The sequence below is a fragment of the Pyxicephalus adspersus genome, chromosome 8 (assembly GCF_032062135.1).
Source record: "Pyxicephalus adspersus chromosome 8, UCB_Pads_2.0, whole genome shotgun sequence".
Classification (NCBI taxonomy): Eukaryota; Metazoa; Chordata; class Amphibia; order Anura; family Pyxicephalidae; genus Pyxicephalus; species Pyxicephalus adspersus.
In genome coordinates, this window is record NC_092865.1 from 28,964,608 (window position 1) to 28,980,421 (window position 15,814).

The following is a 15,814-nucleotide window of genomic DNA, read 5'->3' on the forward strand; positions in this document are numbered from 1 at the left end:
TCAAACTCACAATACTCACCCTCCCTGTCCCTTCTTTCTCCTCTTCCTGAAGATGATGTCTGGCCATCTTGATTGGCCTGGATGGCGTAACTCTTGCACAGGTGCATGGAAGTTCATTAATTCCTGGCATGCGCAGGGGAACCTGGGATTGCCAGGTATATTGGAAACAAAAGCTCAAGCTTCACATACGCAGCTAAGCTTTTTTAAACAATACACAAGTGATCAGGCAGGTAGGAGGGATTATTGAAAGAACAATCCCTTTCCTCAGCAATAACCTGCCTGATTGTGGATTTTTAAAAGTGGAACCCCAATGACATTAAGAACATAGCGCTGCTGTAAAATGTAATTGATTCTGCATTTAGACACATCAAAGGCACCCTGTATATCAGGAGGCGGATCTGGAAGTGAAGCATTTTTTTTTTTTGTGATACATTTTTTATGGGAAATGTAAACAGTCAAGAAAATACAGTTTTGTCTTTTTGTACAAAATTATAGCTGCACATTTGAACATCCTCTGTAATATTCACATAATTTAGAGACCAAACACAGTTGAGCTGTAATCCTTTTCCACAGACATATGGACAGATCTGCAGGGCTGTCATTTATCTTCATAGCTGGAGAATCCGATTAACTGTTACATCTGCTTTTTCAGTTCCTGCAGTGTGGATAAGATGAGGACATTTGGGGGTAAACATGGCTGGGCTGAGATTAAGCTGCAGCTTGAAAAGTGTGTTTTGTGATCATTGCTCCAATGTGTTGCTCAATTTCATTTTTTATGACAATTTTTTTAAAAAGAAAAACAGAAACTTGGAATCATTATTTCACTCATTTGGGTCGGATTTTTTGAACCTCCAAGACTGGGGAGGATACACTTTAATCAGTGAAGCTGGGTGATCTAGCAAACCTGGAATGGATCTGGTCCAAGAAGAAATCTATTCCAGGCTTGCTGGGTGACCCTGGTTCACTAATAAAAGTGTATATTCTCCAGCCTTGGAGAGCTTTAATAATATCAGGCCCACTGAAGGAGTTTTAACCCATGTTTACAAGAAGAATACATCTGATCTTCAGAGTCTGGGAAAAGCATAGCTTTAATTTAGAAAGATGTTGCCCTAACCTAAAAAAAAAATAAAAATATACATAGTAATAAAAATTAATCTGAAGAATTGTCTAATGAGAATATTACAGCTGGGATTATTCCAATGGCACATTAAGCTAGACGCAAGGATAAAGCAAGGAGTTTTTTGCTGCTAGGATTATGAAGCTTTTTCAGGATTCATCCGATTATCAGGAATTTTCTATCAAAGGAGGTGGAAGGAGCAGTTATATAGAGGTAGGAGGTGGAAGGAGCAGTTATATAGAGGTAATTGAGTAAAGACTGAATGCATTTCTTAACAGAAAGTACCTACAGCTATAGGGAAAGTGACATTAGCAGTTATGACACTATATCACTGTAATAGACATTCATAATAATGGACCGTTCAAGATGAAATTCAATTAGTGAAGGTGACCTATAACAAAATGTGCGTATATTTCACACTACAATGAAAATTATGTTTGTAGTAATATGTATTATAACAATGTATTATGCCTTGCCTGCTGTATTGTCATTGTGATTTAAAAGATCTCTTTTAATAAAATTATTTATTTTATATAAAAAGGAAGAATAGGAAGAGGCACTATAAGAGTATACATTTCTTAATGTGTTTTTATGTATCTGAAGAGAGTGCCTGCAAATATTCCACAAAGTCAAAGAACATGGTCCAGTAAAACCTTCTTCGCCTGCTGACTTCTTCCATACCTTGCAGAGCGTCCGTGATGTCTTCCATCGATTGGAGCTCATTAACATGCTCAAACCATTGTGCTATACGGGGGTCCCCTGTAGTGCCTGAATAAGTGATCTCACTGCATTAACAAGTCGTATTTAAGTGACTTGCGGTAGAGTTTTTGTTTAAAGATGTTATGGTGTAAGAAAAGTAACTAGATACAAAGTTTGTGGATAAAAGCTTTTTTAGATAACCAAAAGAAAAAAAATTGAGGATGTGCTACATAATATAGCCAGATCCCTTCTTCTGCTACAACCCTTATGTAATTGTGGTATATCTTTTGGTATATTCATACATAGAAGAGGCTTGTCCGGTATTCCGGTGGTACCTTCTGTGCTCAGAACAGTGTACTTCAAGGCAGTAATGCTTGTTCCTCCACTGTTCAAATATACAATATGGACTGATATTATTTTGTCTCTGCAGGCCTTTGTCAGAAACACAGGGTGGAATCTCATTGGACCTATAACAAAGTGCATTCTCACTAATGAACCAGGCAATGACAAAGAGAAAACCTGTTTACAGATGATTAATGGCCTGGTACAGGTAAGAAAGAATTTTGTTTTTAGGTACTTTCAATTTAGGGCATTAGGCTACGTACACATGTTACACTTTTGTCGTTCGAATGGATCTTTCAGGAATCTTTCCAATGACAAAAGACTGAAAGATGCATGAACGAGTGCTATACATACAGCACCGTTCTGCTCTATGTAGAAGGGAAGGGGGAGGATGAGTGAGCGTCAACCCGCTGTGCTCTCTCCCTTTCACTTGTTTTACAATCGTTCGTTGTTCTTGGATCTGCCAGGACAGATCAATGAACGACGTCTGACGAGCGCTGCACACACGTCAGATTCTAGTCTGATACCAGCCCTGAAGCCCGATAGTTGGGCGAGAATCATGTGTGTACATAGCCTAATGTTCTAGGCCTGTTCAACAGATGACAAGCTGAACCTCGAGCTAATATATATCTATAGCAGTTGTACGTATTTATATACTTTTGTTATGTTTTCCTGATAAACATACAAATAAGATACAATTGGAGGTGAATGTTATGTATAGGTACGGATTTCTGATCTTGTTTTCAGTTTCTGACTCCAATTGGTTTGCCCACCCCATGTCTCCCTCTCATTGATAATGCCCTGTTTTGCATTTTTTTATATCATGGGGTAGATAGGACTGTACCTAAAAATCAAGCCTTTATTTCCCAAATGCAATCAAATTTATAGGTGGGTACAAAAGAGTAATTTATGGCTAATTAGGATAAAAGTAGACGACCTTTAGCAACTTCATGGAACAAATTCTGTGGCAGACAGGGTTGCTTTAACCTATGAATTACCCTCATAAGGTACTGGTTCTCTACAGCATCACATGGGGAGATGGATCTTTATATATATATATATATATATATTATTTATAATAACAGGGTATGCTTAGTGTGGAGCTAATCTTGCCTGCAAGTTAAGTAGCAAAGGTGTTTCAAGACTGAAAGACTGAGCAGCCACCCGTGAGGGCTGGGTGAGGATAAGTTAAGCTATAATATAGCTTCTAGAACGGTTCTTAGTTTGGAGATTTTTTACAATGACTTCTTCTAACCAGCAGGCGGTGCATTATCCTAATCATTCACTAAAACAGTTCAGACTGTAAATATTAGTAAATTTTGCAGCAAAATACAAATAAAAACTGTGACTGTTTTCTTTTGTAGCTTTGCAATCCAAAGGAGATCTTGCTGGGTGTTCTTGAACAGATTGATGAAGCAACAGGAGATCCTATATGTCGAATTATCTTGCTATTTCTTCAGCCTCTCCAGTCAGGTAATAACTACTTCATTTGTACAAGGTTACTTTGGTATCATATTCCTAAAATATTTTGGGGGTCATTTAAAAAGCAGTTGTATGGCAAAGCTGGAAGAAGAGCACGGACCTGCTCGCCACAAATGATGGGGTTCTGTAATGAATTTGCAATCAAGCCACCACACAAATTTTTTTCACTGATATGGGCAACAGTGTGTGGTCCAGCAGTGTAGTATGCAGAGCAGAAAACTGATCTTTTCTACGTTAGAAGTAATTTCCTATGTGTTTGATAATTCTGAAATTTAGATATTTCATACTTAAGGTTGTGCAGAATTATCATACTCCAAATGTTTATAGATCACTGATGTTGCAACAGTAGTCATTTTCTTTTACAGTCAGGCTCCAGTATGTGTTTGTCTGCACCTCGTAGATCTAGTCACGGAGATACATGAACATGATTCAGAGATCTAAAGATGTGTAATGGTAAATATTATGGGCCTGTATGCATGTTAAAATAGGATGCAAAAGGATTTTTAATATTGAATTCACTCCTTGTATCAAGACACAACTGAAATTAAGAGGAGATACTTTCAAAGCAAGGCAAATAATCTCTTTGAGACTTGTATTACTAGATTAAGTGTCCGTATAGGAGGAATTTCTCTATTCCTATTCTGGTGACAATTTTAGAATTTGTTCTGGTTATGAGGACAACAAGGTAAAGGCCAGTTTAGGCCTGCGGAGAGCCGCAGTGTAATGCCGCTCAACCACAATCCCAGTCTCTCTCATTCAAGTGAAAGGGAGAGCTTGGGAACGTTTTTCTGCAAGTGGCTGCGGCACAGATCCCAAAAGCAACAAGAAAAAAAAAAAACATGAGGATGCAAAAATAGCAACAGTTTCGGTGAAAGATCGCTAAATTTCCCAGCAGTAAGCACAGATGGATTTACAAATCTGACAACGAGACAAACTCTTCCCTATTTTATCCATGGCTTATGGCTTCAGACTTTAATGAAAATGTGCATGTACTTTGTAGACATCCAGTTTAATTCAATTTATAAGTGTATGCAAGTCATGTGTTTCTCCTTTCTCTTTAATATAATTACAATTAGGTGTTTGAGCTTTGTTTGCTGCAAGTGTTTTTTTTCTGTTTGCCAAATTTTAAAGACCTGCTATCCATGCACCTCCAGTATCTGGAGATTACAATATATGAAACTATAGCCCTATTATTGCACCCTCATGTTTTTTTTTTTTTTTTTTGGCCTAACCTATTCATTTGAATTTGATTGGAATTAGTCTTTATGTATTACTTATAGTCTTTGTATCTTCTCTATCTGGCAGTTCTCCTGAAGCTTGGAAACAAGAAGGCATACTCGGTGGGTCTGTCTTTGTCCACTCTCCATTCTCGGATATCCTGTCTTCCAGTACCATACACTGTTGAGCAGATTAAAGAAGACAAGTATTCTCTTTGCCGGTGCTGTCTTGCCTTACTTCCATTTGTACAGCCATTCGTTGATCTCATATCACAGACACCCGATATTACTAAGGCGCCTGATATTCAGGAAATAAGGAAGGAGCTTCTGACATTGTAAGTGTAGATTTAGTTGCATGAATATTGCATTTATATAAAAAATAATAATAAACATAGGAGGGATTGTGAAGAAATGAAAGCAAATATGGTAGGACATTTTGGTCCCCTTGTATTGAAGATTAGGGTTTTCCTGTACCATGCAATCAAATTTTTTTTTCTGTTTTTTTTTTTTCTTGGAAATTTTTAAAATAGACATTTTTTTTATTTGGTTGGTCAGGAGTATGTAACAGTTTTTTTACCACCTCTGGCTTTCCTTGTATCCATCAATCAATATTGTAAGAAATGACCGTACAAAATGTATGAAATAAAAGGACCCTAATAAAGAACATCTATTTTTTACTCCTTTTTAGTCTGGTAGTCAGGTACCTCAGCAGTAAGCTACTTGGGAGAAGGGATTTTAACGGGACATATTTAAAAGTTGCAATTTTCATTTTATTAAAGTTTAAAAAAATCTACAAAACAATTTTCATTTCAATAAGTCAGTGTAACGATGATAACATATTCATTATATTCCCAAAAGAAGGAGAGCATTTCTACATTTTTCTCTACTTTAAACAATCTTGCTGCCAATCGACATGTTTTGCAGTTAACAACACTGCATTTTCAAGAGGCTAAGAACACTTTTAGGTACTTCTGGCCACACAGATTGATATACAGGTAGTGCCCAGGTTAAGGACCTCTGACATACGGACAACTCCTAGATACAAACAGAGCTCCCTTAAATAGCTTGCTCCAGAAGTTAATGTCTAGGATCCAAAAGGAGTAGAATAGTGGCATAGAAGCTTTATTTCCCTAACATGCCTTAACCCTGAATAACCCTTACAGCTTTAGCCAATGCTGGCTGCACAGTGCTTCTATTTTGCATGCTACAATTTTACTTTTTCACTTTATTATATTTCTCAACAGCCTTGATAAAAGGGATGTAAATTATTTTATAAGAATAGTTTCGACTGGGTCAATACCCGAGAAAGCTTGTAGGGACCCATCTTCTATGATAATGCTAAATGAGAATAAAATCGTAAATTAATAACCTTAGGGCTGTTTTTATTATTAATATATATTGTTTTTAATTTTGTTCAATTCTTTTTGGTATGAGGGTGGTGCTGGATCTTTCACCCACTTCCATTATTACCTGCAATGGCCTATAGACAGTTATGGACCAATGCTATATGCGTTGGCAGGGTTGTTGTTAGCTGTTACCAATGGCATACGTATCAAAAACAGTGCAATGCACAATTGGGAGCCAGTTGTCACCAGATAGGCCTCATGTTGGGGTTATCAGATATTCTTTAATTGAAAACTTCACATTAAAATGATTGAACATTACATTACAAATTACTTTAAATTTTAAACGCATATATATTAGTTATTGGATTTACATTCACCTTCATATACAAGTAGTCCCTGAGTTAAGGACATCCGACATATGGACAACTCCTAGATAATTCCCTGCTCATTGGTGTGCAGAACAGAGGCTTGATGGAGGGGAGGGGGCGGTTTGCATAACTTGCAGAAGTCTTTTGGTTGTAACTCTTTAATGACCAGGACAAACTCTGCAGTTGTTTCTTTTTGCATATGAAAGCACAGCTTGCTCCAGAAGTTAATAAATGTCTAGGCTCCATAAAGTTTTTTTTTTTTTTTGCTTTGTTTGTGATTAGCTTACAGTGAGAATTTTATACAGTAACTGACACCATACTGCCTAGCTGCCTAATAATATGTTGAGACAAACATCTGTCATATGTGTTTTTTTTTCAAAATAATGTACCTGTTCCGAATTACATACAAATTCAACTTAGGAACAAACCTACAGTCCCTATATCGTATGTAACCTGGGGACTACCTTTATATAAAAATACTCTTGTTCCTCCACGACTTTCTCAACCATAACAAGGTGGAATAAATCACCAGGGGACTCATAGGTGCATCCAAACCTTCTAGTGAGATATTGACAGTAGAAAATGATCACTGGCTTCCAATCTGGAAAAATGTTCCTATGGCTGTAGATCCCAACAAAAAGGGGGGATTCCTGTAGTGGGTAGGAAGTGCTAGTAAGCATTCTATGATGGCTGCAACCTGCTCTCCCAGTGTCCCACATTGTTGTGCAGATTCAGACTGTCAGTCTTAATCGGCAAAACAATGTGGGATGCCTACTTTTGTAGTTACAGGGTCACTTAAATATGGGGTTCATCTGCAGTGCTGAAATTTTATAAATGGCATGGTTTGGTTTGATGTTAGAATATGCTGTTGATTGAAAAATGATTTACTGAAGCTGCCAAAGGTACTGAATAGGGAATTGTATTTTAATTAACCGCTAATGGGATAGTGTATCAAAAAATAATAATGTTCTGTAGTGTGACTTAAATTACTGCAGCATAATGATCCTTTCTGCGTGTCCTAATATTTTATCCTTTTCTTCTGTGACAAGCTGTTTTAGCTGTTTGAAGTTTCCCCTCCTTACTGCTCAGCTGAAATTGGCAGAAGATGATGTAGATGAGATGCCTTTCTGTGTATTTGCTGAGGGCATCATGGTAAGAACAAAAACTAATTCAATTGTTTTATTTGTTATATACAGTGTATATAAAAAGTGTACACACCCCTGTTAAAATGCCAGATTTTTGTAAATTAAAGAAAAATTAGACCACTATAAATCATTTCAAAACTTTTCCCACCTTTAATGTGACTTATAACCTGTTCAATGCAATTAAAAAACAAACATAAAAAATATGTACGATAACCTGGTTACATAAGTGTGCACACCCTTAAACTAATACATTGTTGTAGCAATATTTGATTTAATGTCTGGCATTGAATCTTCTTAGGTAGGGTTTTTTTTTTTTTTTTTTGCAAAAGTGCCCTAAATTTGTTAGATTGCAAGGGCATCTCTTCATTACAGCCCTCTTCAGGTCACCCCACATATGTTCCATTGGATTTAGTTCTGGGCTCTGGAAACTGCAAAGGATATATGTAATTTTTATATGGTGATGCCATTCTTTTGTTGATTTGGATGTATGCTTGGAGTCATTGCCATGTCGATAAGTGAAATTCCTCTTCATCTTCAGCTTTCTAGTAGATACCTGCAGGTTTTGAGCCAAAAATGACTGGTATCTGCAACTGTTCATAAGTCCTTCCACCTTGAAAGCAATCCAAAAGCATGGTTCTGTTAGCAACATGCTTCACCATGGGTATGGTTCTCTTGGTGATGTTGTTTTTGGGCCAAATATACATTTTGGAATTGTGATCAAAAAAATTAACCTTGATCTTATCAGACCATAACACATTTTGCCATGTTCTTTAGGGAGACTTAATGTAGCCACGATATACATACATGGACACGCACATATATACATCACACACATATATAAACCTATTTAACACATTTCTTTATTTCATTTTGTCTAGTAAGACATATTCACACTGTGTGCTTTTCATGAGGAATCTAGTACCCCAAAAATTATACAGCATTGTTCTTCCCAGAAAACTATAACTGGGTGGTAAAAAAGTAGTCGGGGCAACATGTGACAAATGTTCTCAGTTGTTCGTGCCATAGTTACTTAGTAACCCCTATAATTGTGACCTTTTTCTACCATCCTTCTATACTTTGGTCAAGCTTTGTATTGCTTTCCTCCTTAGTATGCACCAATTTTTCCATCATCTTTCTGTTATTCCCTAACTGTTTACTGCCCTTTTAACTGCACCCATTTTAATGTGCCAGAAGTGGTAACAGGACGTAACTGTTAGACTTTTTCATAGATTTTCAGGGTGTTTTTTTCCCTTGATTGAAACTTCATGGAAATTAAAAGCTTTGAAGGGGTTCCAGTTCACGTCTATGGAAATTGTTGGGGAGGTAGCTAACCGCCCTTTAATGTTGCATATAGCATCTAGAAAAATGTGCAGCCTCCTCCTTCCACCTGAGAAAAAGGACAAAACTGGACAATTTGTTCCAAGATTATCCATTTTTGCAAGAAGTTTTAAGCATTTAAACCGCTAATGTCATCTAAGCCTTATACTGTAAAACCATTTTGTTACACCAGGGCTCTGCAGTGGGCAGCAAATAGTTAGTGGTCAGTGCTGGAGCTCTGCGATCCCCTCACAGCATGATGATCGCTTCATGTAAACGTACGCTTACAGTGAGGGCTGGTAGCTTGTCAGATTTGTTCTCAGAATATGGGGATTGAGAAGATAGAAAGTAAAAATCTGCCCCCTCTTCCAGCAGAGGCCACAGGCTGCCTGCACTCACAAAGTTCTTGCTGCAGAAAACCTTGTCCAAGTGGTTATCAGATGACAGCCGGGTGGCTACTTGAATAGTGCCAGGTGGTACGCCCATCTAAAAGGGGCTGGGGGAATACACTGATACTGCTTACTACAGTTCATAAAGATTTAGAAAAGCTTAGAGCATCTTCAAAAATTATATACCTTTCAAGACCCCCAGAAGACTCTAAGCTGAATCGTCATCCTACCTGCAGGTGCTTACTTACTACTTCTGATTATAGTGGCCTACTTTGTTGTCTACATCCTAACTGCCCACACCTGTGCACTAACTATCACAAAGGTGAAGAAACTTAATTTCAGTCAGTATGTCCCAATATAGTCTTTTGAGGATTAGTGTACGTGTAGCTTGGGAATACATTTTTATCATCTTGGATAAAGACCATGCGGGGGTCTGCCTCTGTCGGAGTAGGTAACTTAGCACCTTAGGGTATGATGGTTCACCTTAGCATAGTGTAGGGGGGCTGGGAAGTTTTATATAATTTATATAATTTCTCTCTGAACGCATTCAGATTTGAGCTACTTCTACTCCATATTCTGCAGATTTGGTTTTGCAAAAGCTTACATTTTCCCCAGTAAACCTGTCCAGCGCTGCTTCCTTTAGAAATCCAGAAACAAAGTTGCCTGTATTCCCCATTGAAACAATGCTTACTTTAATTACTGAATCCTAAGTGAATATAACCAGAGCTGCAATTTGATGCCATAGTCAAAAACATTTATAGTTACTTCTATCTTATGTAAATGACTTAAAATAAATCTAATTGTAAAAGAACATTTAAGACTTTTTAAAAGAGAAATTTTAATATTATACATTTTTATGTTACAGAGTTTTCTTGTATCACTGGGTGAATCTCTACCCAAGGTATTATTACAGCACATTCACAAAGCTGAAAGCCTGGAAAATGGAGACCATGTGCCTGAGAAGGAAACATACACCGCTGATGCTGTGGCCTGCCTCTCTTACCTCTTGTTTGTTCACCACATTGGCATGGATGCTTTCCCATTTGTATTTGGGTGAGATATTTGAAAATGTATAGACTAAACTGTAATGTTTTCATTTTGTCATTAAGTCAAGTAAGATGGTTCTCCTACCTTTCTACATCTCACATATCCTTAGCTTACCCAAAGCCCTAAAACCTCTTCACTTTTATTTCCTGCTGTTCAGCTGCTGAGGCCATCAGTCCTCGGCTGCAATACCCAGTTTTCTTCCAACATCACAGCATTGTATTGGACAAAATGTGGTTGAAGATTCCTGCGAAATGGTAGCCTGTGTGGCTGCTATATTGTTTTTCCAATTTTGATAACAATAAATTCTTCTGTTATGTAACTATTATGGTTTTTGGTCCAACTAGGGAAATGTTACCATCATTGTCATTGGCTGCAACATAGCCATAACATAGAAGTACTGGTAGAGGGAACATACCTGGTTTGGGGTGGAAGGGGTAAGCAGTTTTTTCAGTCAGCTTTATTTTTTAAAAATACTTTATAAATTGTAAAATGATCACACTAGGTGTGAGTGCTTCAGGCACAGATTTAACAGATTTTGGACATATTAAAGAACAATATTGACAGCTGGTTAAAGACCTCATTTAATTGATTCAAAGACCATCATTTAATACAGCTCTCCAAGGGTGGAGAGGATAGACTTTCATCAGTGAAAGCAGGGTGATCCAGCAAACCTGGAATGGATTTCTTCAAAGTAATTTGCTATTCATTTGCTAGCAAATGTTTTGGATCCTGGACCAGATCCATTCCAGGTTTCATGTGACACCCAGCTTCACCGATGAAAATGTATCCTCTCCAGCCTTGTAGAGCTTTAACAAATCAGGCCCATATATGCTAATGAATGAAAAAAGCTGCATGGAACAATTTGTAACATGTATTACTTCAAACCTGCTTGGTCATGTACATAAAATCCTGCAACAGTATAGAACCTTTTGTAATATAATTATAAATCAATAACATGCATTGCCAACCTGCATTTTCATTGTTATTAACAAAACTGAAATTTCATTTCAGTGATTCCAGAGGTCTGATTCAATTAGGATTTAAAATGTTTAAGTGCTAATTCTAAAGTGCAGAAATCTATAGCAAGGGAATGAGTGTGCATTTTTTGTACTGGTCTGGCTGGTGTAGATTTTTGTCTGATTGGTGGATAATGATTCCCACACGTAAAGCTGAACTAGATATAGAAGTGTGAACTTTGCTGACTGCACTGGTGACAGACAGGGGGCATGTAAGCCCGCTGTATAGAAACTGACACTCTCACATTCAATTTTCAGCTGGGGGAATTTGAATTAAAATTCCTAACATTATTGGACTAATGTTTTTAAAGTGCAATTGAGCTTTAATGTATAAACATATAATCCCCCAACAAAACATTTCACTTGTACTGGTGCATGAGCAGATCTTCTCAATTCTAATTATTCAGCAATGCAATTTAAATTTGTAACAATACATCTCCATGTTGAAGAAATGTAATTTGTGACTTAGAAGAAGCTTCTGTTAATTGTATAAAGATTTATTATGGAAATTCTCTGTACAGAGTTTGAAGAAATGTAATTATCATTTTTATGCTTTCCCCCTTACCTGGAGTATGTTCTTGGAAATGAATTCTCTCGGCAATTAGAGACTTCTGGAAATAGAAAACAAACCCTTCTTGCCTGGGACTGTAGTTAAGAGTTGTGAATGCACCTTATTTTATGCCTAACAATGAGGAGAAAATACATTTTTATCTCTTTTTCTTCTGTGATTTACTTATCCTTTTGAAGAAAATGCTGGAAAAACATACCATCTGGGAAAAACATACCAAAAACATACATATCATCAGTTGTTTCCCCAGAAAGGCTTTTAAGCTGGGTGAGAAGAAGCTGTAGGCAGGGGGAGGCCCCTGTATTGTGATCCAACTCCTGGTGGATTCTGAAAAGTGCTTGGTGGTGCACCCAGCTAAAAGAAGCTGGGGAGAACACTGATGATTTACTGTGACATAATATTAGCTTAGATGCTATACAATCTGATCTGTTCCTGTGTTGTTATTAAAGGTAAATCTGAATTTATTTTGCTTTCCATGATTCCTTCTTCATCCTCATCAATATGCTAATGAATTAATGAATATTTAAATAAAACCATTTTGCTTTCATTACATACCTTATTTTAGATTTAATGATTTTATCACTGGGTTCTGTGCTGCTCAGTTCAATACAGACAGATAATGGCTGGTGGAATGTCAAGCAGAGTGCTGTAGATAAGGTCCTGGAATTATAACAGCATCCTACCCCAGTACCTCTCTTAATAGAACTCAGCCCTGATGAAAGAAGTGGGCAGGGTATAACAAAGAGCTATGCCAATATCAAAAAGCTTTGATTGGTAAAGGCTGCGTAGGTTAGGTCTACATGCCAGGAAAAGCCTCCATGATAAAGAACTGAAATCTAATAAATGAAAGGGATGTGATAGAGACAGTAAGGCAGGGAGGACAGGACTAGTTGATGTTTGACATCCTCCGCACAAGAAATGAGGTAGGTTCTATCTGCTTTGCTGAAGCTTCTAATCTACTGTGGGATTCTCTGGGTTCTGCATCAAAAATTCTCTTTACTTTAAAATCTATCCACACAGGGTTAGACAAATGTAGGTGAGTTATTGTGAGTGGTGATTACTTTTGGGTCAGCATTTCACTGGCTGCCCTTCCTTACTTGGTAGATGATGAACGATGTAACACACAGGTGATTGTGGTCCAGACATTGCACTAAATGTTGTAAATGCACCCTACACCACTGACTCCCCACCATGGATATATATGTAGAACTAATAATTAATTATATTAATTAATTCTTCCCCAACCTTGTGATATAATTCTTGTCTCCCCATTCCAGTGATGTGCGCATCCCTGCCCAGTGCTGCAATCTCTTTAATGTCCCCACCAGGTCCTCTTAGGGTTTATGTTTGCATTCTTTGTTTGATACGCCAGAGGTCCAGCAGAGTAGGACCCTTGCATAGGTATGAATGAATTTGAGAAGCAGAGGCTGTGTGGTACTAGTAAGGGCCACACAGCAAAGATAGGAGTGGTGAAAACATGAGAAAAGTTAATAAATGATACCCTATATTACAAATACAGTTGTCCTTTTCCTTTTACCCCATCCTACCTTGTAACTTCCATTCCTAGTTTCAAGTGGTCCATTTGTGTATGAAGTATACAGATAGCTCTTCTCTGCCTGCCCCTGATTGAGACCTATTGTATGGTAATATCAGTGATGCACAACACAGAGAATTGATTTCCGGAGGGGGCATCAAAATTCTGCCCATAATCTGTGGTTAGACCCTTTCCTAATATTAACATAATAATGTGTTTCTGCAGCAGTTTTTTTTTCTGGCAGAGTGGACTGTAATCTTTGTATTCTGTAGTAAAGCTCTTTAAATATGTTTTATATGTAAGTTTGTAGACTAATAGTTTTTTTTAATGGGGCAGAAGGGTTGTATTTCAGATACTGCTTCAGGCAATGTATGGTCTGCTGACCCTTTATACTATGATCTGTGTTTCCTTACGCAGTGAACTGGGACTAATGCTGTAAGAATCTTTTCAGATGTGAACATGCAATCAGGAGTTCTTGTATTGAACGGCTTTCTGGGAACTCAGATCAATATCTTCATACATGAGCTTAATATTTGTCCTGCCAGTCATGAAATGAGCAGTATGAACAACCAGAATTCTGCGCTTGTCATTGTTTTATTTATCACAGAAGAGATAAATCTTTGATATCTTTGAATGTGGCATGTTCATAATATTACAATGTGTAGGTAGAGTCAGCCATGTGAAGTGGTTAGATTAGACCACATGAAAGATGTGCCAAAGAACTGCACACTACTACTAGATTAATGTTACTGTTTACTAGATTACTGTTAATATCATCTTCCTATAGTATCAAATGGAAACTGCCTGCATTACAGAAATATAAAGATATATAAAGTAACAGAATATTCTTTTGTTTTTCCTAGGCCATCATTTGTGCTGACGTCTAATATGGAACATATTGATGTGTTGTTAAAAAGGTAAGGGTTACTCATGTCATTGACCATTGTTTACATTTCTAATAATTTACCAGGAACATAAAATTCCTTGTGCTCACCTGCTGAGAAAGTAAGGGCACCAACAGTATATAGCTATCTAATGGATGTAAAGAGGCCCTGTACTGTGAAACCTGATCTCGGTAAAAAGGGAAGTATAAAGCAAATGACTAGGCCTGGTGCAGCACTACATCCCTTTATGGAGGCAGCCATCCAACATGGTAAAGAAAAGGGCTTTGATATCCAAACTAATCCACTTCTCACTGGTGATCTGATAACTGGTGGGTTCTAATCAAGAAGCAGCATTAGAAATAAAGAAAAGGCCCATTGAAGAGTCTTGCATTGCTGGACCTTGGGTACAGCTTCCTTTCCAGCAAACCCTACTCTGTGTATGATCACCATACTACTAATTTATAGCCCACCTTCCAGCCTTCCTTTGGCAAAGAGACACAGCAACAGATATGGTCTTTATAGATATGAGATGTTTTTTTTTAACATTACTGTGTTCTGTGATGCTAAGCTGCTGACTTAGGCTACGTACACACGTCAGATGATTCTCACCTGATTATCGCTTCAGGGCTGGTATCAGATCAGAATCTGGCATTTGTACAGTGTCTGTCCGACGTCGTTCATGGATCCGTTCTTGTTGATCCATAAACATTGAACCACTGTTTGTTCTTCCCTCCCCTCGCCATAGAGCAGAAAGGAGCTGTATGTACAGCGCTTGTTCATGCATCTTTCAGTCTTTTGTTGTTGGAAAGAATTGTAAAAGATCCTTTCCAACTATAAAAGTCTAACGTGTGTATGTAGCCTTATAGTAGTGTCATTGGTCCAAGGGAGGTGTTTTAGTTCAGTATGTACACCGCGAGCAACAGAGTGAGGGATTTCTTGTGACCATGCCAATCCAGTCCCAAGAGTGCTTGCAAATGGAAGTCATGCACCTTTCTCTGCTCACATGCAAAGGCCATTGGGAATACGTTGCTATCTAATAAGTGGGTAGTTTATGGTAAACATACAATTTTGAATATACCATATATCTAAATTGCAGATGAAGTATTGGCTTTAGGTAAGCTTAAAATACATGAATTTTGTTTATTGCTATGTTTGCCATGTTAAGAAATAAAGCATGCTTCTTTGACAAACAGCATATCTGTTTATTGCCATATAATGGTATATACTTCATAATATGTAACATAACATTTCCGTTCTTTCTATTTAATACCTAATAAAAAACAACTGGAATTAAAAATGACCTTTCAATTTCAACGTGCATGATTTTCTGTAAGTGCCAAATA

The 15,814-nt window shown here is 37.5% G+C and overlaps 1 protein-coding gene across 1 annotated transcript in view; it reads left to right on the forward strand.

Annotated features, from left to right (window-relative positions):
* Nucleotides 1–15,814, forward strand: part of GLMN (glomulin, FKBP associated protein) — a 34,545-nt gene that overhangs the window by 5,849 nt on the left and 12,882 nt on the right. The window contains exons 4-9 of the mRNA XM_072419885.1: nucleotides 2,247–2,366; nucleotides 3,523–3,631; nucleotides 4,946–5,192; nucleotides 7,621–7,723; nucleotides 10,288–10,475; nucleotides 14,451–14,504. Coding sequence (XP_072275986.1) covers nucleotides 2,247–2,366; nucleotides 3,523–3,631; nucleotides 4,946–5,192; nucleotides 7,621–7,723; nucleotides 10,288–10,475; nucleotides 14,451–14,504 — 821 coding nt within the window. The remainder of the gene's footprint in view (nucleotides 1–2,246; nucleotides 2,367–3,522; nucleotides 3,632–4,945; nucleotides 5,193–7,620; nucleotides 7,724–10,287; nucleotides 10,476–14,450; nucleotides 14,505–15,814) is intronic.